Source organism: Dermochelys coriacea, chromosome 11 (assembly GCF_009764565.3).
Source record: "Dermochelys coriacea isolate rDerCor1 chromosome 11, rDerCor1.pri.v4, whole genome shotgun sequence".
Taxonomy (NCBI): Eukaryota; Metazoa; Chordata; order Testudines; family Dermochelyidae; genus Dermochelys; species Dermochelys coriacea.
Genome location: NC_050078.2, coordinates 61,400,386 through 61,423,417, shown reverse-complemented (window position 1 = coordinate 61,423,417; position 23,032 = coordinate 61,400,386). Strand labels below are relative to the sequence as shown.

Below are 23,032 nucleotides of genomic sequence, written 5' to 3'. Positions count from 1 at the left end.
AGGACAACCAGTCATTTAAAAATAATGGAATATGGAACTAGTTATTGTAATTGTTTATTTTAACAACCCTGAAACACTGGACAGGAGGAGAAAATGGGAGGCTTAGGGTCTCCAGCATACCCAGGAGAGGAACAGAGACAGCAATAGCAGAGAAGCTCTGCAAAGAGGAAGAGGTGTAGAAGTAATTGGATTTGGAGAGTGAGAGCAGAATTGATTAGAAAGTGAACCAATTTATTCCAGAGGTGGGAGAGGGAGAAAGAACTGATATATTTTCAGGACAGGGGCCACAAAATTAATTTAATAGGAGGAGTGAAATTACACCAATAGAAATTAAATATACATGCAATTGGGGGGGGGGGGTTTGGCTATTTGGGCTGTGAGACAATACAGGTATTTTTCATCCAGGCAGATATGCTTAATTCTCAGGTAAGAAAGTGTTTGGGAAATTTTTCAAGTCCTGTCAACACTTACACTGCAAGCTACTGCTGTCCAAAGTATTTGTGGCCGATAGATCTAGTGAATTAGGCCTCTGTGCTCTTCTAGTCTGGGTCTGCCCAGGATATGTTGTCATTCTCTGGGTGCCAAGTGTAGTAATGTCTTGCACTGGACATGGATTACTGTTGTTGTTATTGGTGTTTGTTCGGCCATTATCTAGCGGTCGCTCTCTCCTGTCTACCAGACGATCCAGAACACCTTCATCTTGGCCAACTTGCTGCTCCCGTCTCAGTAAGGGTTCATGCTCATCGGGGCTTGAGTTGATATTCAACCGACTGTCCTCTCCACTGAACTGATTCTGCAGAATTTCCTGGGCCCTGTGTGCCACTGAACTGGTTGTCTGGCCAGATGGCACTACACCATTGGCATACTGGGTTGCTACACCATGCGAGTTTATGCTTTGGCTTCTCCCGGCCACTCCATTCATGGTAACTGTTACCACATGAGGTTCTGCAGCATTGATAGTGTTCATCTTGGCAACTCCAGTTTCCACTTGCTTCAAGTTTGATTTGTGCTTGCCACCAAATTTCAGTCGTGGCTCCTTTGTTGAATTTTTGGGGTTTAAAGGTAGACTAGTAGGCCTCTTCGGAAGGTTCTGCTGCTTGGGTAGAGGGTAGACCTGAGTAGATGGGACATCTGGAATCAAACATGCTTGACCATTCCCAGCTTGTGTGAAGTCCTGCTGTCCTGTCACCTCTGCTGCAAGTTTGATCAGTGGGTAAAGCAAGCTGGAGCTGGTGCTGCTGAGTGGATCTGGTCCACTGAACTGTTTAAGGGAATGCTCCATCAGATTCTCATCAGAGCTCTCCTTTAGGTTCTTATCTACTTCTTTTGGATCCAGCTTGTTGGTTTCTAAGTCCTCCTCTGTTAGCTGCAGACAAACAGGAGTTGGTCCAACAGACTGCATGATATTTGTAGCATGTAGGTTCGTTTCATCTGAGTAAGGCATCTCAGATATGGTAGTCATGCCAGTGCTAGGAGTAAGGCCAGTTGTGTTGGTGGTAGTTGTGTTGGTGGACAAACTGGTGACACTAGTCTCAGGGCTAGGGATGCGAGCCTGTGCTTGCTGTCGTTCATAGTTAATGGAGTTTCTGTTCTTCTCCCCTGAAGTCAATGGTGTAGTGGACACTGAATGCTCAGAAGAAATGTTCTTCACTATACTGTCAGTGTGGTGGATTGAGTCTTCAATATAGGAGGAAGAAGAGTAATCTGGATATGGCCTGATTTTTGGCACACGCCTGTGATGTGACAGGTTGCTTTAAAAAAAAAAAAAGTCTGATATTAAGATTTTACATATATAAACAAACTGCCTTTCACCACTGAAGGTCTCTAATTTTCCCTTCATGTATAATCCAAAGACCAACTATTTAAGGAGTTCTGATAACACACTATAGCTTCCATGAAAAATTCTGGCTGCCATGAAATTGAACTAGTAGGGCAGCAGGTTTTATCATGGATGTTATTTATGTAACAAAGCTTCTTAATTGTTTTTAAAGCCAAAAGTAAGGAATTTTGTCATCCCATTTGATGATTGGCCACTTCACTGCTGAGGCTCCACTCTAAGTGCAGTGAAGGGATCTTGGGGTGAGGGAGGCGAAGAGAACCCTGCAGAGAGGATGGAGGAAATGATAAAAATCCATGATACATAATTTTAAACACAAGTTTAACATGACAAAACTCACTGCCCTGGGTATCAAGAGTATCCCCAAACAGGATTTCTAGCATACACAAAGCATTAATATCAACTCAGCTGACTCTCTTTCCCTTTGGATCATTTACAGTCAGAAAAGGGAAATACATAGTCTCTCTCTCTGCAGGTCAGAATAATTATAAAGTCAATGCTGACCTTGTGGTTTCTTAATTGAAAAATACAGGACTGGGAATCTGAATGATTTCCTGAACTCATGTCTCTCAGCTGGCAGTGAACACACAAAGCTTTTAGCAGAAACATTTTAAACAGAAATTTCATGAATCATTTAGCAAGAGTTCGTGAAGACACTTCATAATCACTTCTTTATCTTGACTGTGAAAGTACAAGTCTATTTTTCAGGTAGCTATATAACTCAGTCAGAAAATATGAACTTCTCTCTCCAAAATACAGTTGTTTACATCATAGGTGTATTGAATTTGTGAGAATTTGGGGACCCAAAGCTACAAAGAATCAGTTAATTGTGGATTCATATACTAAGTTAGTGAACAACCTACCCAAAACTATGCAAAGTCCATATAGACACAAGCTCACACATGTTCATATAAATATGCGAGTTCCCAAGAATACTCAGCTACTGTTAACGTTCTAATCTCATTCCCAGGGTGATCTGTGTACTGAGGACAGCTGACTAACACCCAGATTACTTCACTTCTTACCGCTCATTCTGCATGGCAGTAGACATAGGATTGACTGTTGGGCTGACTGATTTGTTCCTCTCCCAAATCATCATGAGTTCAGCCATCCGCTCTTCAGCACACTGGGCTGTCAGTCGAGCTTCAGCATCTTGGTCCCAACAGTCTTCGATTGTCTCTTTCAGGGACCTCACAGCCTGCAAGAGAAACTTTTTGTCAAATTATTCTCCTTTTTATGTTGTGTTTTTAATATACTTTCTTATGATTTAGAGCAATCTAAATAAAGTGAAATACTGACTTTTAGCCATAAGCTGGTTTACATTTTAATGAGAGAATGAAGGTAAAAATGAACAAATCTGTTCATTTAAAGTTAGTTTACACAAAAGAGTGAGAATTTACATGATGCTATAATCCTAATACCCTTTATAATATATTACATTAAAAAATATATATGGTCAAGCATTCAAAAGTGAAGAAATGCCAGAATTATGGTTGTCTATGCAACCTTCCTTCTGGCTCTGGCGCATACGCATTATGATAGTCTTTAATTATATGATCACATAGGGTTATTTTTCAGTTGGGGCCCTGCCTCATTTAGTGGACAGAATGCATAGTACTCAGGAATACCATCATTTTTATCTTCCACATTCAATTGGTGGTCCCTGCTTTATTTTACTGGAAACACAATTAATGCAAAATGACTTATTTCCTCCTGGTCTCTTCCAGACTGCTCATCACTGTAGGATCTGAGTACCTCACAAACATTAATGAATTTCTCTTCACTGAGAGATAAGAGAGTGTTATTATCCCCATTTTACAGATGGCGAAATGCAGACAGAGACTTTCCTGAGGCAATTCCAAGAGTCAGTGGCAGAGGCACATGAGACACTGTGAACATTCCTCCAAACCATGATGCCGTGCTCCAAACATAGAGATGTTGAGCATGCACAGCTGCAGTTATGAGTGCTCCACACTTCTACTTCCCCAGAGTCTTAAGTGCAGCACAGAGAACACACTTAATAGTTACCTCCTAACATGTTGACTTGCGGCTTAAATTTTCAAAACAGCCTGTGAATCCATTTTCAAAACTGACCTCAATATTTCAGAGTCTCTTTTGAAAATGGGATTTACGTGTTTTTGAAAATTTTAATCTAAATTTCATGTTCAGTGTCATGCACAAAAACAGTGGCAGAGATAGACCTGAGCTCTCCTGTGACTGTCACCTGCTTTAGCCACAAGACCGTTCTCTCTCTTCCTGTATTTCCCTCCCTGAACTATTACACATCTTCCAACTTCTAGAGCAAATGAAGCAGGGAATCTACAAACTGTTTCATTCACTACAGAACCCTGATTATTCTCCAGAGCACCATCCATCCTGTGCACCAGATGAGACGGGGCCCTATGGAAAAAATAGAATGTGATCATGTAATTAGAGATTGTATCATAATTCAAGTTCCGCAAAAAAATTTCTGCAAATAGTAAATTTTCCCAAAAATGCATTATGTGCAACTGTAAACGTCACACATAATGCATCACTGGTGGGGTTTGAACCCTGAAACTTTTGCACATAACACAAGGCAGTTATTTCCATGGGGTGGGGTGGTAAAGATGGACCCTGCATATGTCCCCAGCGGTCCAAGGAGTGGTCAAGAGGAGTCCAGCCCTCTCTTCCCACTCCTCCCAGGAGGGAGGAAGAGCTCTTTCCCCAACTGGTGCTCCTAGAGTGGGGAAATGGGCCAGTGGGACCATGTCCTGGGTCTGGAGGAGGTTTGGGAAATGATTAGAAAAAGCCTAGACCAGCTCTCTCCCCCACCCCTCCAAGATGTCTGTTCCTAGTGCTCCTACTGAAGTGTGTGTACTGCTACTGATGGTTATTTTGTAAGCAGCATAGGCCGAGCCTTAGATTAGAATGTACATTTTCAGTTATTATTTTGGAATGTTGTCAAAATCTTGGTGACAACACAAGAAAAATGGTAGTCACCGAAATATAGAGTCTACTAGTCCATCCTATATAATCCTAATAGTGCTATAGTTCAACGTAATTAGCATTTAAAATGCAAATTTGTAAAATAACACAACCCAACCTGAGCATCAATAGGTATCTCTGTATTGCAATAACACACCCCTGGCTGGTCCTATGTCACCTGATTTGGGCTTGTGGGGCTCAGGCTGTGGAGCTATAAAACTGCAGTGCAGACATTCGGGCTTGGGCTGGAGGCCAAGCTCTGGGACCCTCCCCCACCCTGGGATCCCAGAGCCCTGCCTCTAGCCTGGACCCAAACAGCTACACTGTAGTTCTATAGCCCCATAGCCCAAGGTCCACAAGCCTAAGTCAGCTGACATGGGCCAGACACAGGTATTTTACTGCAGGGCAGACATACTCAAAGAGTCCAATCAACATTGTGAACTGGACTAGCTATAACTGTGCCAATCTTGGTCCTTCCAGAGCTGTATTTAACAATGTAACAACAGTGCTGTAGTGAGAACAGTTGCAGCATGGTTTTCTTGAACAACATGGATGAAACTGTGCAACAGTTTCTAGGTAGTTTCACTTTTTCAAAAACATCACAATGTCTTACAATAACATTACTACAGTAGACTGTGCCCATATCTGAAATGGTTTAAGACATGTTGACACATGCGAGAGCAGATATGGCCTTAGGTTCCCTATCACCTGCAGAGTGCAGATCGTTACATGTTGGCTATCAAAGTGTCTGATGGTTCAAGAAGACAATTTCATCCATTGAAACAATACAACTAGAAAAATCACTTTTATTAAAAGCCAAATATTTAGCCCATTTATTTTTTTTTACCCACAATTTCTCTCACCACTTTGACTATTTTTATATTTGTTATGAAATAAACATGTAAATCATCATACTTGGCATTTTCTACCTTTAATAAACAGCCTAAAGATCACCCACAATTTACAGAGATTATTTTAACTCAGTTACTAAGTAGAGAGTAATGTGCAACAGAGACTCTCAGTGCTGTATGGGCTCAGTGCAACAGACAAAAGTTGGGAGATTTTTCTCATCTCCTAACCAGAAGACTGCCTTTTTTATATTTTTTGAGAATATAAAATTTTCATATGAATATCAAATTAATAAGAAGCATGATATTTCTTCAATTTGGTAATATTTATCAAATGATCAGTGAAAGCTGTAGGCTCTGCAAATGCTGAAGAATATACATCTTGGCAAAAGAAGATATAATTTAAGAAACTACTCAGCTTTACAATTCTTACGTTGCTTAGCTTCAATAGCAAATACTATGTAATTTTTACTAGCTAAAATTTTGGGGAATTCTTAGTTTTTAAAATTTCCAGATATGGAATGTCTTGATATTTCTGTCTTGTTTATGTTGAAATTTGGGCACTTGGCATATATAAATATAATGCGCTTTTGCACCTATAATACCTAAAAATCCAGTGGTAATTATAATATTTCTCTTTTAAAACCCCTAGTTTTAATCTGAAGTGTTTTATAACAATGAATTCTTTTAAACTGAATTCAGCATTTTTAAAAGTCCAGCCTGGAGCAGCTCTAGAACTTTAAATATTAAATGTCAAGTAGAAGAAAAAATGTATTCAACATCTGGCTTTGAAAAGTGAGAGCATGACTTAGCTGGCTCAAGCAAATGCTTCTTTTTAACTTTCTATCTCACCAGGCTGTTCTCTTTCCAAGCTTCTGGGAATTTTGGTCGTTGCTTTTCCCTAGATACCAGTACTTGCATATCTTCAAAAGTGGGATGGTTTCCAACTTCTGTCTGGAATGCCATCTGGTACTCTGGCACCGACTCCCCTGTTGGGAAAGAAAAACAAAGAAACAAAAACCCCATAATGAAATCACAGCTATAAAAAAAAAGAACAGCGAATCAAAAACTTTTACAGGGGAGGAGGTGGCATGGAGGTTGCTCCTGATGACGTTTTTTCCCCTTTCCCTTAAAACAGAATTTTTAAATTAACAAACTGTAGTTGAATTAGTTAAATAAGAACAAGTCATTGTTTAGAACTACCTTGGGAGGCACTCTAAACTTTGCCCAATTGATGGGTGCATTGGCAACTGACCAGGAACCTGTGGGACACATCTAATTTTTATGAAACAAAACAAATTGTATTTAATATTGGAGGGAGGCACAATAAGACTATAGGTACCTGCATGCAATGTACAGCTGTTCGGCTATAAATGGAATACTACATGCCAGCACCTGTTAAATCCACAGACTGCATCTCAGAAATAAATACAAGAGTGGCTGTGGGCTGCATTCCCGTGGGTTCCACTTTACCTGCCCATTTCCCCTTCTACCATATTACAGGCACTGAGTGAGTTTTCAGGGGACACTGGTATTGAAAAAGTTTAGCATAAAGTTTAGCTAAAGGAGTAGCTGTGAAGATCCACATTGAATTATCGCAACTTTCCATGCATACTCGAAAGGGGTGTTTGAGAGAAACCTGGGATGCTACATCAATTAAATGGGCTGCACGTACTGATGGTTAACAGGGCAAATGAACTATACAAGGACATGTGTTTCATCCATGGCCACTGTATTACAACTGAGTACACTGTACTAATTTCAATGAAATCCTTAACACTAGATGGCACTGAGATAATGGTGATAGACAGTTAAGAAAAATCTATTCTGTGACACAAATGTAATGGATTGTATTTTTAAAATGTGAGAACACAAATTCGGTTTCTGATCTGTATTTTTTATTAATTTCATTATTTCAGTCAATCCTTTAGTTACCTGGGAAGAGGTCTGTGCATCTCATGAAGATCTCCCAGTAGATAAGGCCTAGTGCATACATATCTACTTGTTTCAGAGCAGATTCACAGTCCCTCAAGTTCACTGCTCCTTCTAGCACTTCAGGAGCCATATAGCGGATTGTACCAACCTGTAGGAACAAACAGTTGCACTCTTAACTCACAAGGTAAAGCCTACATTTGACTCAGTTTATTACAGATCCTATTTATTATTCTTACCCTACCTATCATTTAGAAGAAAAAAGCAGTTACTTCCATTATGTATATCCTTGGACTCTAGCCTCTTATCACCAGCCTAGTCATAATAAAACTTTTCCTGCGCTATGTTGCTTCTGTTGTACTTATCAAATACATGCAAAATAAATGATTATGTCCCTTGTATTGTGTCCTCATATTCATATTCATATTCATCAGGACACAGTGGAAAGCCTTTGATAGAGGAATGATAATTTCACAAATAACTTCACTTTATAGCAGAGTATTTTACGATAACAGGAGATAACCTATTATCTGCAGGGAAAATACTTCATCTTCTTCACTTAGGAACGTTGGCAGGGCCTCCCCTTATTTCCTGCCGGGAAAGTTGACAACTGTATGCCTACTCGCATGTCTATCTCCACACATATTTACTCTCACTGGGGAATAGATAGCAAGGTCAGACCAGCCCTTCTTCGTTACCCACTGGATAGGGTTAGGTGCCAGGGACTGTTCCTTATGCTTGCCCTTTAAAAAGTGGTAACTTATTCACTCTCTGCTTCTTTCTTCAGTTAGGCATTGAGTTCTGTATTTCTAGAAAATTAACATCTAAGCAATAAGCATTATTTATTTATAGTATATTACTACAATTATTATTATTATTATTATAACTGAATTCCAAGGGAATTAGATTAACACAGTTGAACACACATTGAGAAGTGAGACTTCACTGTAAGGGAATTCAAAGTCCACTGAAATGGACTGAAGCATTCTGGGACTTTCACTCTTCTTCACTTAAAGCAGTGCTTCACCATAATTGAGTTTCCTATATTCAGATTTCACTGTATTCATGCTTCTACAAGTTACAGAAAGAAGCAGATTCTTAAGCATCCTTGGATGGGCCATCACCCCTCACTCTCCACAATCGGACCATATAATGATGGTCAGGGGATGATGGAAGGGTCTAAATGGCTTGTAGAAAGCTGGAAGGGGACATGGAGACTTTACTTCTATGCCACTGCTTCAAATCCAGTTCAGGGTTCATTACCATCTGAAGGGTGTTTGGGGCCTATATGAAATGGACTAGCAATCTCAGTACAAGACCTAAAGACTATGTATCCACACCACAACAAACCCCATTGCAATTGCACCTATGTTTAAAGATCTCAGCAGAGAGGCAAAGGATTGAATTGCTATGGAGAGCCAATTACTCTCTAGCAGACCTAGCAGTGGTCTCCCCAAGTTTGGACCAAGGGGCTTTTGTTGGAAAATGTGCACTGCCACTGACCTGTCAGACCTATTCTACTGAAAGAGGACTTCCAACTCCATGGCTGTTTATATGTCCTCTTTCAAAAACACTACATTTGTTTTAAAATGTTTTATTAAAACGGCCAAAGAATCTCATCACCCCAATGTTATAACCCACTCTTTTCAATATCTCCCCTTCATGGAAATTGTGCAGCCACTGGATTTACCCTATGACTTGAGGAGCAAGTATTTAAAGATTGCTTCTAAATTCATTTTTCTCTTGCTAGATACCATTTACAAATGCCCATCATTGTTTTTTCTTAATTCATGCTCACCTCACTAATGGCTGCATTGTCCTCCTCGCCCGGACGTACCAGTCGATTTCCAGTTAATCTCATGGATAATCCAAAATCGCTAATTACACATGTTCCATCATTCTTCACTAATACATTACGGCTGTTCAAGTCGCGATGGGAAATTGCCGGTTTATAATGGTCTATTTGGATAGATGGAAGTGTTCATTATTACTTGAGTAGCTCTACTGCTTGGCAAAAGAGGAACCAAATTGTGTTTGCTCATTTTTTATTTAACATTTTTTTTTAAGGCTCCTAACAATTTTCCCTGCTTATAGTGTGCACTGCAACATGCTCTATTAACTATTGAAACACTGACAGGTGTTCATGATATTTTGCAATTTATATGCTATGTATTATTATATAATTGCGATACACAGAACTAATAATAGTCAACAAGCTTCTTTTGATTCCAACAGATCAGCATTTTTGGGCAGTGCAGCTATAGCGTATTTAAGCATGGATCCGCCCTCGCTGATCTAATGGCCAGTCCAAATGAGATCACCATATTCATAGAGTCCTCATTTAAAAGAAAGCACCAGCAATTCACTATAATTATCTGGGTGTCTGTGCAGAAATTGGACAGATGGGGGCACTTATATCAGTATATGTCTCACACTTATTTCAATGATTGAACACATTAATCCTGCAATGGATCTCAGTTGCCCCACAGGAGAACCTCAGATTCCTCTTAAATTTATTACTCCAGTTGGACAACTGAACACACATTAGGTAAGTCTACACTGCAATTAGACACCATGGTTGGCCTGGGCCATCAGTCTTGGACTCGTGGATCTTGAGCTAAGGAGCTATTTAATTGCAGTGTAGACGTTTCAGCTCAGGCTATAGACCAAGCTCTGAGACCCTTCCACCTTGCAGGGTTCTAGAGCCTGGGCTCCAGACAAAACCTGAACATCTACCTAGCAATTAAACAGCCCCTTAGCCCTAGGCCCATAAGCCCAAGTCAGGTGGCATGGGCCAGCTAGGGGTTTTTAATTGCAGTCTTGATGTTTTTAGCAAATTTTTATGGATTTCACTATAAATTGTATAATATGGCTTTCTGGAAAGGTTTATTACAGAGGCTTGACAATTCTCTTATCATAAAATATTGTGAATATAATCTTAACAAGAATTCTCAAGTTACTATTGCAAGACAGTGGAACAATTTATATCCATTATTTGAATCGAGACTTGTTTACTACAACAGCCAAGACTATAGAGGTGGTTTTGTTATGATCTGATGTTCATAGAACCATAGGAGTTTCTTAAACATTGTGAGCTCCTTGCTGGCTTTTACAAATCAGTCTATTACTCTGTCTCTATGGTGGTGGAAGGCTTACACAATTATAGTTGCTTATGGAGAGACCTGGATGTACATTTCAAAATGATTAAATTAAGATGGTGGCTGCATACATGAATACCAAGTATGGTAACACCAGCCTGGTATTTATATAGCTATTTTTCTTTATTTTTCACTGTCTTTAGCAAATATCAATACTTATTTTTATGTAACCTTGCTTTTAATCTAAAATTCAGCACCCTCTCAAATTCTACTAGTTAGTGATGAACTAATCTTTCCACAGCTTTTTATCTTTTCCATTTGAAACAAAAAGCCTGTACTTCACTGCCTGACAATACTCTGTAATCGTTTACATCACACATCTCAGAATATGTCTGGTATATAATCACGATACTTTAGCTCCGAAAATGTTAAATGAAGCATGCAAGCACAGAAGAAAAAGGCTTATATCAGTATGTTGTCCCATCTAGTGCTGTACTAAAACATTAAAGTACATAGGTCATGTCATTTATACATCAAAAAGATATGGTCTTTGTCCTGACATAAAAAATGATATAGTCTGAAAAATAAAACTACAATAAATCAGAAGCTTTAAGTGTTTTCCTTCCATATACATCATACCCATTCTTTTTTAAACTACATACACTACTTCAGTGACCTATACCTGAACTGCACAACACATCAGAACACTTCATCCATTTTCTTTCATTTAGATACTGTATGTTAAATTCTTTAGGCCTTTAGTAATGCTATGATACAGCAGCACTGTGCAACTCTGCTTCTTGCTTGCCTGTTTATAGGATTCTGTTGTCTCTCATTCCACATTTTCATAAAAGTGTCTACAGATCTACATCACGGTCCTGGAGTACTCAGGAGATCAGAATGTACTACAGGAAGCTCTGTGTAGTCTGTATTTTGAATCATCTTTTGCTCACATTAATTAACGTCTCAAACCATACATTTTCTCTTCGCTACTAACTTTAAAAACAAAACAATAACTCCCCGCCCCCAACTACTATCTGTTACCATCCCCATTATAGTGGTATAAACATGTCCCTTCCTGACCATACCTCCTCGAGGTAACTCTGTGTGAAGGTATGCAAGGCCCCTGGTTACCGAATGTGCCAAACGACAGGAGCTCGCCCAGTCACTGGTGTGAAGACTCAAATACTTGCACAAAGAACCCTAGAGAAAGAGTAAAAACAATACATTGAAATTTTATCACATTGAATAACCAAGTCAAAACCTTTTCAAGGGTCCACATCACACGCAGTGCTCCCTAAGATCCTGATCCTGAAATTGCTCATCAGTCTACCTGCATGCTATCAGTTGCTGGATCAGGGCCCAAGTTTACCTTTATCAGTGTTTGCTGCTGCTATTGGTTTTTTGGTTTAGTCAGAAAATGAAAGTAGATAAACCAAGAGACTGCATTTATTTTTTGCAGCTGTTATAATATTCTGAAATTCCTGATGAACAATGCCTGAACAAAGATAATTGAAGAAACTATTATGTTGAGTACAAAATGGTGGACTTTGAACAATATCAGGATTTTAGCCATAATAAGAGGTTTATTAACTTATCTCCCTGGTATTTTCCCAGTTCCAGCAGATTTAGGCTTGGTCTACACTACCAATTTATGTTAGTATAGTGCAAAATCCACACCCCTGAGCAACACATTCATACCAACCAAACTTGCAGTGTAAACAGCACTACGTAGCCAGGAGGGCTTGTCCCGTTGACATAGTTACTTGGGAGGTGGACTATATACGTCGACGTAGACAGCGTCTTCACTAAGTGCTATAAGTGTAGACAAGCCCTCAGTCAGTCAACAAACATTGCAGGGATAGAAACAGGAACATCATGATCCCTTTTCCCACTGAGAGAAGTTAAGGAAATAGAGCTCCTAACAAAGCTGTGGAGGAACACATCTGAAAGAGAAACTGAATGCTCTCATTTTGGGAACTGAAAAGATTCTAGATAGCTCTTATTTTCAAAAAGGTGTCCAGAGGAAAAACTCCAGTCTCTTCTATCTGGAAGATGCAAGATTTCCAGTAAAATAAGGGCCAGATCCTGCCAATCTTTACTCCCACAAGCACTCCTTTATGCAAGTAGTCTTACTGACATTACAGTCCATTAAACCTCCCCACCTCCCAGAGCCCAGTCACGGGGCATCCTTCAGCCCAGACACTCCCATCCTCTGACCCCTCCCTGAACCCAGCCCTGGGGTGCTCCCCCAGACCAGACACCTGCACCCCCTCCCCCCAGAGCCCAGCCACTGGGCACCTCCCCCCAGGCCAGACACCCACATCTCCTATCCCCAGAGCCCAGCTGTGGGGCATGCCCCAGAACAGACAGCCACATCCCCAAACCCCAGAGCTCAGCTGTGGGGTGCCCCCAAGCCCAGACACTCGCTGCCCCTCCTCTTACAGCCCAGTGATCCTGAGGGAGAAACAGCCTCATGCTGAGTCCCGGGCTTGTACGGAGTTTCTTGCACACTGCCACCTTGGTTCAGGACATGCTGGGAAATGCAGCTGCCGGGAACCCTCCAGCTTCCCCGTCTCCCAGCAGTGTCTTATATTTACAAGCTAGGGAGCTGGTCTCTGCTGGATCTAATGTCCCCGGTTCTTGGGGGGGAAAGGAAATTCTGTGCAGAACATTAATTCTGCACAAATTCTGCATTGCACAGTGGTTCAGAATTCCCCTAGGGTAGTATATGCATTACTATACAGTGCTTATTTACATGATTGCATACTATGTTTGCCCATAAGACCAGCCTCATTTCATACTCAGATATATAAATAGCACAATGGCAAAAGCGTATTTTTTCCACTGTCTTCAAATTTGAAAATTAGCTGAACTAGTTTTACTTGATCTTTTGAGAACAATTTTCTCTCTCTCTCAGGTTAAGACCAAATGTGGAAAATTTCAACCAGAAAATTAAGTTTGGGTAAGTGATTTATAACAAAAAGGCTAAATACCTCACTGCCTGACAATCCTCTGTAACCTTTTACATCACACATCTCAGAATATCTCTGATATATAATCACAACACTTTTTTTGCTTGTGTAAACCACTGCACCTGAGGTCTGCATGAGACTGAGCTTTTCCTGTGGGAGTTCTTGGTTTGTAGAGGTCTTTCTGCTTACACATCCATCTATCACTGCTACTGCTTTTTCAGAGGCATTTTCAGTTTTAATCACTGTCACCTAAGACATTCTTCATAGCATTCAATGGTAATCATTGGCACCTAGGGCACTGTCTCCTTTATAAGTTACGCCACATTGTTTGGCTTTTAAATATATATATATATATATATAAGCTTAAAATATCTTGAATGGGAAACATTTAAATATAAAGAAATAATTATTACTATTGATTAAAATAATTGCCCTTGGATATTCCATTCCTGTTTGAACACTGATGCTCCCTACCCATTTTCTCCCCAAAGACTCATCCGATAGCCCTCATCCTTCTGAACAGTAGTGAATATGGTATTAGTAGCTCAGTTACACAAGGACAAATCTCATTTTTAAAAGTTATCCGACTGCCTGAATATATTAACTATTTTATATATTAAAACCAACAAGAATCAAATAAATAATTCTGAAATAAAATTAAAGCTTGTGTTTGTTATATATATTTCACATACACTTCAATTATTTTATTATAATAATTTCCTCATTATTATTTATAATGTATACACACACACACACCAATGATGAAATTCAGCCACTTCTGGTATGACGTCTGCAAATCAACTAGAACAAAGCTTACTACACAACATTTTGGCAAAGGGTATGGAGGAAATTGTTCCCATTAGTTTCATTTCCTGCCTATCTTTTTTAAACAAATACCATGAGGTCTTTAATGTCCACATGGAGCAACCAGACTCATCCCTAGTTTTTAAGATCTCATGTGAAAGATTACTCTCCACCTCCCACCCCCATAACACGCACACCATAAATTGCATAGAACTCAATTTATTTGCCATGGGAGAATTAAGGTGAGGTGATTCAGTCTTTCTTGCCTGGCCTCAGGCCCCTTTGAAGTACACTGGTCCTTTATGTCTTTTCTCTTCTAGTTCAACTCCAGCTATTCTCAAATCCTTATGTCATATTCCTATCTCCTCTAACTCAGAGAATATAGCAGAAGTGATACTTGCTTAGGGCCTCTGTGCCCCCCCAGCAGTCTCATATCAGTCCTCAGGGGCTTCTAATCCTACTCCTTGAATAGCTGTCTGTCAGTCTACTGCTGGTACAAAGTGGTTCTCAGCCTCTCTGACAGCAACCCCCTTCTGCCTGGGCTGCAGTTTCTTATGTCAACTGTTGCTGATCAACCAATAAGCCACAGCTGAGGGGATAGCTACTCACCCCTTAATCCTTTAGGCCAGGTCTACACTACCACTTATTTCAGTATAACTTACATTGCTCCAGGGTGTGAATAAGACCCCTCCTGAGCAACAGAAGTTATACTGACCTAAGCACCAGTGAGGACAGTACTACACCCTCTCTATTTTATTATTCTTAGGTATACAAAACAAACCAATTTGTTTTCTATGAAGTACTTACATTGGGATAATATTCCATCACCAACAAATATTCCATACGTCCATCTGCAGTGAATCGCTCATCTCCAACAATGAAGCGAGCAATATTGTCATGCTCCATCAGTGGGACTCTGTAAATGTTCCTCTCGTTGATAAAGTTCTGGCGGTTAGCAAAGGAAAATACTTTTACAGCCACTGGACGCTCATCTAGGGAACCTTTATACACAGCTCCATATCGCCCCCGGCCAATCAGCTGTAAAAAGTTTAAAGTAGTAATTACATTGATTCAAATGGTAATGATCAAGTGAGGTTTTCACGCTGTAAGGTAGAATGGATATGTATAGCTATGGGCCACATTTTAAACTGCACTATCATATAATCAACATGTATTACCAAATAGAGTGTCAGAATTCAAGAAGTACATTTTCATAAAATTGAGGTTCAGATTTGCATGGAATAAATGCATACACATGCTAAAATTTGATAATGGCATGGCCTTCTTCCACAAGGAATTACTCATTATGTACAGGCAAAGCTTTTGACACCGTCTCCCACAGTATTCTTGCCAGCAAGTTAAAGAAGTATGGGCTGGATGAATGGACTATAAGATGGATAGAAAGTTGGCTAGATTGTCGGGCTCAACGGGTAGTGATAAATGGCTCCATGTCTAGTTGGCAGCCGGTTTCAAGTGGAGTGCCCCAAGGGTCGGTCCTCGGGCCGGTTTTGTTCAGTATCTTCATAAATGATCTGGAGGATGGTGTGGATTGCACCCGCAGCAAGTTTGCAGATGACACTAAACTGGGAGGAGAGGTAGATACGCTGGAGGGGAGGGATAGGATACAGAGGGACCTAGACAAATTAGAGGACTGGGCCAAAAGAAATCTGATGAGGTTCAACAAGGACAAGTGCAGAGTCCTGCACTTAGGATGGAAGAATCCCATGCACTGCTACAGACTAGGGACCGAATGGCTCAGCAGCAGTTCTGCAGAAAAGGACCTAGGGGTTACAGTGGACGAGAAGCTGGATACGAGTCAACAGTGTGCCCTTGTTGCCAAGAAGGCCAATGGCATTTTGGGATGTATAAGTAGGGGCATTGCCAGCCGATCGAGGGACGTGATCGTTCCCCTCTATTCGACATTGGTGAGGCCTCATCTGGAGTACTGTGTCCAGTTTTGGGCCCCACACTACAAGAAGGATGTGGAAAAATTGGAAAGAGTCCAGCGAAGGGCAACAAAAATGATTAGGGGACTGGAACACATGACTTATGAGGAGAGGCTGAGGGAACTGGGATTGTTTAGTCTGCGGAAGAGAAGAATGAGGGGGGATTTGATAGCTGCTTTCAACTACCTGAAAGGGGGTTCCAAAAAGGATGGATCTAGACTGTTCTCAGAGGTAGCAGATGACAGAACGAGGAGTAATGGTCTCAAGTTGCAGTGGGGGAGGTTTAGGTTGGATATTAGGAAAAAAATTTTCACTAGGAGGGTGGTGAAACACTGGAATGCATTACCTAGGGAGGTGGTGAAATCTCCTTCCTTAGAAGTTTTTAACGTCAGGCTTGACAAAGCCCTGGCTGGCATGATTTAGTTGGGGATTGGTCCTGCTTTGAGCAGGGGGTTGGACTAGATGACCTCCTGAGGTCCCTTCCAACCCTGATATTCTATGATTCTATGAAAGAAATATACATGTGCACACATTTTTGGAATACAGACCTCTGACTCCAGTTTAAAAAGTTTGTTTTTAAAACTGTTATTGCCCCATAACGGAAGAAGCAGGGTTCCAAGTAAACGATGAAGTTTTGAACACTGTATTGAATTTGATTCTCAGAGAAGACCGATCCTACAGCTGCATTTATGTGATCCTAAAGGTGTCCCAAACCCAGAAGGCAAGGGATTCCCTGATATCTAGCACTGAGTTTCAGCTGGCTTGACCAGCCCAGTACCCCAACTCACTGCTGTCATAATCTGTATCTAAAAGGTGTCATGTAAGGTATCGGATGCGAAGAGGTGACACACTGGTGATTAATATAATTGTGAAATGTACACATTAACACTATATATAAAATTACACATACTCTCTTATATTATGTTTTGCAGTCTGTAAACCAACCATGCAAGTAAAAGATTTTTTTCTAGCCAAAGGAATGTGGGTCTGCCTGCTTGAGTGTGTATCCCATGTTATTCAAGCCAGGTAAGGCCAAAAGACAATGGGTATTGGAGATTGCAGGGAGATCATTTGCATTGTAAAAAAAAAATCATAAATGAGGAAGAAGCCAGCATAGCATCTACACCAGACAGTTTGACTTTTACATCCAGCAGGGGAAAGGAACTTTATTAGGGGACACTTCAGAAAAATGCATTTCAAAGGTTGATTGGACTATAAAGGGGGGGAGAGAACCCCTAAATCATCCTTCACCTGAGGAGTCAAAGAAATCAAGTGCTTTGAGCTGTGGCTAAAGAATTGGTTTCCCATGCTGGAAGAATAACTGTGGTGAGAAAAACTTCTTTGAACAAAAGACTAGTTTGAAGCCAAGTTTTAGTCTTAGAAGCATCTTTTTACTTTTGTTTGTAACCATTTCTATCCTTATTCCTTATACATGGTATCACTAAACATATGTCCTTTTGTTAATAAACTGGTTTTACTTTTACCATAAACCAACTCAGTGCTTTGATGGAAGGGAAGGTTCCGTTAACCCCCTAGTCAAGTTAATAAGATGCTCTGTTCTGTGTCTTTAAAGGGGGCAGCGAATGTAAGATTTTGTAGGTCCTACAGACAGAGGGCCTGTGCACTGGAGAAAAAGATACCTCTGGGAACTCAGGAACTAGAGTTCACTGATTCTAACCTGTTAAGCAAGGTTTGGATTGGCAAAGTCCTGAAGAGAGTTTGCTGGCACTGTAGACAAGCTGGTGTGTCAGGGAGCTAACACATAGCTTAGCAGCAGCAAAGCTCTCACTTGTTGAGGCTGAGAGGAGTAACACGGTGGCTCATGGTTCCAAGAACCCCAGCACAGTGTCACAATTTACAACTGTGGTTCTACTTTGAGTAGTTACATTGTAAAAATGGCATTGTAGAACCCCATGTTTATTGTGTCTCACTTATCTTCACAGACAGCTTGCTAAAAGTTTGGAAATTAAAAATAAAATGATCCTTTTCCAAATGCCAACTGCTAAGTCAGCCTGAGTCAAGCCAGGTTCCTTCCTTTTCCCACATTGCCATCAGTGATGATAATGTTGCAGCACAAATTATGCACTCAGTTACATCTAGGCATCCCATTATCTTCAAATGATGCCATCAGTTACACTTGTGCAATCTCATAAGCCTTCAGCCAGAGTTGCACAGGTCTAACTGAGGGCATAATTAGCACTGCAATATATTTATTAAGATGTGTGAGAAGAAAAGAAGCAAGACTGGCTCTCAGAGCCTAAGGAGAGTTTGCATCTAGCAGTTAAAAAAAACGTATTTTTATTTCTAAATGGAACAATCTTGATATGAAATTAACAAGACACAATAATTATAGGGCACTACTAAAAATAAATATTCACTTTTTAGGGTAGAATAGTTTTAAAATGTTATTTAAAAATTTATTTTAAACCCAAGCAATTGAAAACATTTCTATGTTTGAAATTGTTTTTTAAATCTCAAATAGAGCTTTTAAAGCAGCCACTGGGACTTAGACCTTCAAAAGGAATAAATAAAAAATGGTGGCTGCAAAACAATCTGCTGGCATTTCATAGTTTTTGTATAGAAGGCCCTGAAGGAGCTGCAGATCCTACACGGCAATGCATCATGAAAATGTCACTACTGCACAAGCACACTGACACACCGTAGTGAATACATTGTGCTGTATAACAATAATGCAATATTGTCCAAAAGTCTATATGATATTCCAAGCAACCATAGGCAAAACTAGACTTTATTCCATTTCTCTATGCTCCAAATATATAAATTAACTCATTTATTCAGCATATTTTTTCAAAAAACAGCACAGATCAAACCCATTTTTTTCTGTACTGCTAACTAGTTTTCTTTAAAAAGAAAAGGAGTACTTGTGGCACCTTAGAGACTTACAAATTTATTTGAGCACAAACTTTTGTGAGCTTCATCTTCATCATCCGATGAAGTGAGCTGTAGCTCACAAAAGCTTGTACTCAAATAAATTTGTTAGTCTCTAAGGTGCCACAAGTACTCCTTTTTTTTTGCGAATACAGACTAACATGGCTGCTACTCTGAAACTAGTTTTCTTTACCATCTAAAACAGTAATTTGCGAAGTAAATGTTTTTTAGCTCATGCATGACCTCACTGTTCACAGTTAACTGTAGTATGTATCCTCTTTTAGCGAGTTTATGAGCACTAAGTAATCTTACTTGTTGTATGTATTGCAAACCCAAAGAACAAAAGCTATGAGTTAAGGATGCTGTCTCAACCTCTCCTAGCTTTTAGTGGTTTGCATATCACCCTTAAAGACATACATACTTTCAGCTTGTTTAGGTTCTATATTTACCCTAATTTAAAACTGTTTTAATCTATTGGGGAAAATCTAGAAAATCTAACTTCCACCTTTGCAACCTCCACTTTTCCATAACTCCCTCCCAGTTCTGACCCAAAATATAATCCAGTCCCAGCATAATTCCCAGTACCTTAAACCAGTTCGGCTCCACAATAGCCCCCTAGCAAAGTCAGGGGACAAGAGATCACCCAAGCCTCAGCAGGAGTGTGTCACTCTTCTCTCAATTTATGAGAGCTGATCAAAAGAGTGCTGACATTCAGTCAAAACCTGAACATCACAATCATGAGTAATAAACAGTCACATCATCAACTTACTTGGAGACTCTTCGGGGCACAAGCTCAAACAGGAGAGAAAGGCCAGAAAGGTGCTTTTGCAACACACATAACAGAGGCTTCATAGAAAGACCATACAATAATCCAGACAGGGAACAACCCTGTCTGATTCCCCTACATCAGTTGTGGGCAACCTGCGGCCAGCACGTGGCCCATCAGGGTAATCTGCTGGCAGGCCGCTTGACAGTGTTTACATGGACTGTCCGCAGGCACAGACTCCCGCAGCTCCTAGTGGCCACAGTTCGCCGTTCCCTGCCAACGGAGCTGAGGGAAGTGACGGCCAGCACGTCCTTGTGGCCCACGCTGCTTCCCGCAACTCCCATTGGCCGGAAATGGCAAACCGCAGCCACCGGGAGCTGTGGGCAGCCGTGCCTGTGGATGGTCAGTGTAAACAAACTGTCTCGTGGCCTGCCAACAGATTACCCCGATGGGCTGTGTGTGACCTGCAGGCCGCAGGTTGTCCACCACTGCCCTACAGACTGGAAAGGGGGCACTCAAAACACCATTCACTTTAAGAAGATGACTATATATACATATATATCTCATTATACAGCAGCTGAATGCAGAGGACAAACCTGGGCTCAAAACCAAAAGCACAAAGGATGCGAAACAATTATCTATGATCTACATTATCAAAAGCTTTTTCTGGGTCAAGGGAAATCAACCCCATATGCGAATCAAAGATTTTTGAGGCTGAAATTACCTCCCGCATTAGGAAAAGGTTATCAAAAATGGACCAGTAGGAACACAATAGGTCTGATCAGGGTGCATGACTGAACCAGTGTTCAGTCTATTTGCCAAGGCATTTGAAAATAGGTTCTAGTCAGGGCAAAGCAGGAATACAGGTCTCCAATTTTTCACCTCCCCAAGGTCCCCATTCCTAGGCAACAGGAAGAACCGCTCAATGAAAACTGAGTGGCCGTTGTCTCTGATGCCCCCCTGAAAAACCTGAAGCAAGTCAGGCCCAAGAAGGGCCAAAAGGCCTTATAAAACTCAATAGGCAAATCATCAATACCTTGTGCCTTCCTTAGAGCATAGTCATTTAGGGCAGAAGTCAATTCTGAAAGTGTCAGACCCTTTTCAAGTTCATCCACATCCAATGCTGAGATCCTAAGAAGATCCTCAAGGAGCCGCCAAGTCTCAGATGGACACACAGGCTCTGTGGCATACAGGTCTGAGAAAAAACCTCACAGCAAAGTTCCTAATCCCATCCTTCATCTTCTGATGCTATGAAGTGTCTTGTTGATAGTGTTGGTTTATTATTTTTTGGGGAAAGGATAAACTTCTCCCTGGGACAATGAGTGCGTTCTACTGAATATCCTTCCCTCATTATCTCGAGCACTCATTTTCTGAGATGGTTCACTCCCAGATGAAGACACTTTTCATGACAGTTGAAGCCTTGCAGGTAAAACAACTTGTGGGAAGGGGGGATGATTTGCACCCTTCTCAACCACCTCAGCACTGACTTTTTCTACATGATGGCTTGGAGCAGGAATTTTTTCCTTCCTGGTTGCCACCAACCTTGCCTTGCCAGGAGATTCAGGAGGCTTCCTGTTTGCTCTGCAAACTCTACGAACAGTAGTCCCATGACTAAGGGAGAAGACATGGGGACTTGAAAACATGTCACTGACTCTGGTCTGGTCTTAGTGAAGGAAGCTTCCATAAACTCAGCTCAACTCTCTTGGCACAGTCCTTGCCCAAACTCCAACTTGGAGCAGGTTTCACTGTGGCCCTGCTCAGCTATCTTAGAGATGACCTTGCCTACACGCCATCAGAAGCCAGACTTCCCTGCAGCCAACTGCAGTGTCTCGGCACGGATATGGAAGCTGAGTTCCTGTGGCCTGCTGTCATTCTCTGCCATTTCTGAGACACAGGGAAGAGAAGCAGCAATGCTGTCCTTCAAACCCTCCTCAATGCTAAATTTTTTCAGTTTAACAGTTTTGAGGCGGAAAAACCTCTAAGTCAATGAAGAAACAGAGACACTTTGTTAATCTTTTATACATCCTCTGAAAGTTCTGATACAAAGGGAGACCTGGAGTCAGCTGTTTGTGCCACCCAGAGGCAGAGAATTCTGGAGAGTTATTCCTGATTCCTAAGCTGAGGTCCAGAGAAAAGATCTGGACTGCATCCAGTTGCCATAGACATGGGGAACACCTCACTGTGCAGACTATTTGACATGAAGGAGACTGAGGAAACATGCAGCACTCCACTATTATTGAAATGTACTACTGCAATCCACAGTAGATTCTATACTTACAGTAATGTTACAACAATGTTTCTATTCAACAACTATTGCTGTAAGGTAGTGTACTTCTAAATATTTTTTAACATGGTTATCATTGTCAAATAGAAAAAGCATTTTTGATGCGACATTGAAATACAATATATGCAAGTACCCCTTACTGCTCTTCAGTAGTTAATGCTCTTCTAAAAGAAGAGCACATTCTGACTAATATCAATGATACTGGTGAGTAAAGAGAGAAGGTAAAATAATGTCTTTGGCTTCTTGTAGTTCTGAGGTAATCTCTATTTGTTTAGTGATTTTGTTTATGGTTTTTACTGCAGTTCACAACAGATACAACCAGGACAATACAAAATTGGGAAAATATAGCACATTTATTACATATATCTGTTTCTTAAATATTACAACAATATCTGGCAGATAATTTGATCACAGGTGGAGCAAACAATGAAGAGTAAATTAAAGAGGCAGAAATTCTGAGTGGCATACTTACCTCTAACAATTTTAGATTATCCAGGTCTAATGAAGGCTCTGATGCTGCTGCCTCCATCATGTTCATACTGTGTAGACCTTGCTTACGGTCCCCTGCAGATACAGGTACCAAAAGTTCTGATAGTTAAGATTTTATGCAAGAATACATATGAGAATGGTTACAGAACTATTCCGGGACTTGACAGCAACAGTGGCTGTTACGTTGAAGGACAGGC

The 23,032-nt window shown here is 40.6% G+C and overlaps 1 protein-coding gene across 3 annotated transcripts in view; it reads right to left on the bottom strand.

Moving 5' to 3' along the window:
* Positions 1-23,032, bottom strand: part of BMPR2 (bone morphogenetic protein receptor type 2) — a 163,825-nt gene that overhangs the window by 7,423 nt on the left and 133,370 nt on the right. For all 3 annotated transcript variants that reach the window (XM_043505604.1, XM_043505603.1, XM_038421003.2), the window contains 8 exons: positions 22,819-22,910; positions 15,269-15,499; positions 11,771-11,885; positions 9,383-9,543; positions 7,588-7,735; positions 6,505-6,641; positions 2,863-3,035; positions 472-1,751 (listed from right to left, as the gene is read on the bottom strand). In XM_043505604.1, the coding sequence (XP_043361539.1) occupies positions 472-1,751; positions 2,863-3,035; positions 6,505-6,641; positions 7,588-7,735; positions 9,383-9,543; positions 11,771-11,885; positions 15,269-15,499; positions 22,819-22,910 (2,337 nt within the window). The remainder of the gene's footprint in view (positions 1-471; positions 1,752-2,862; positions 3,036-6,504; positions 6,642-7,587; positions 7,736-9,382; positions 9,544-11,770; positions 11,886-15,268; positions 15,500-22,818; positions 22,911-23,032) is intronic.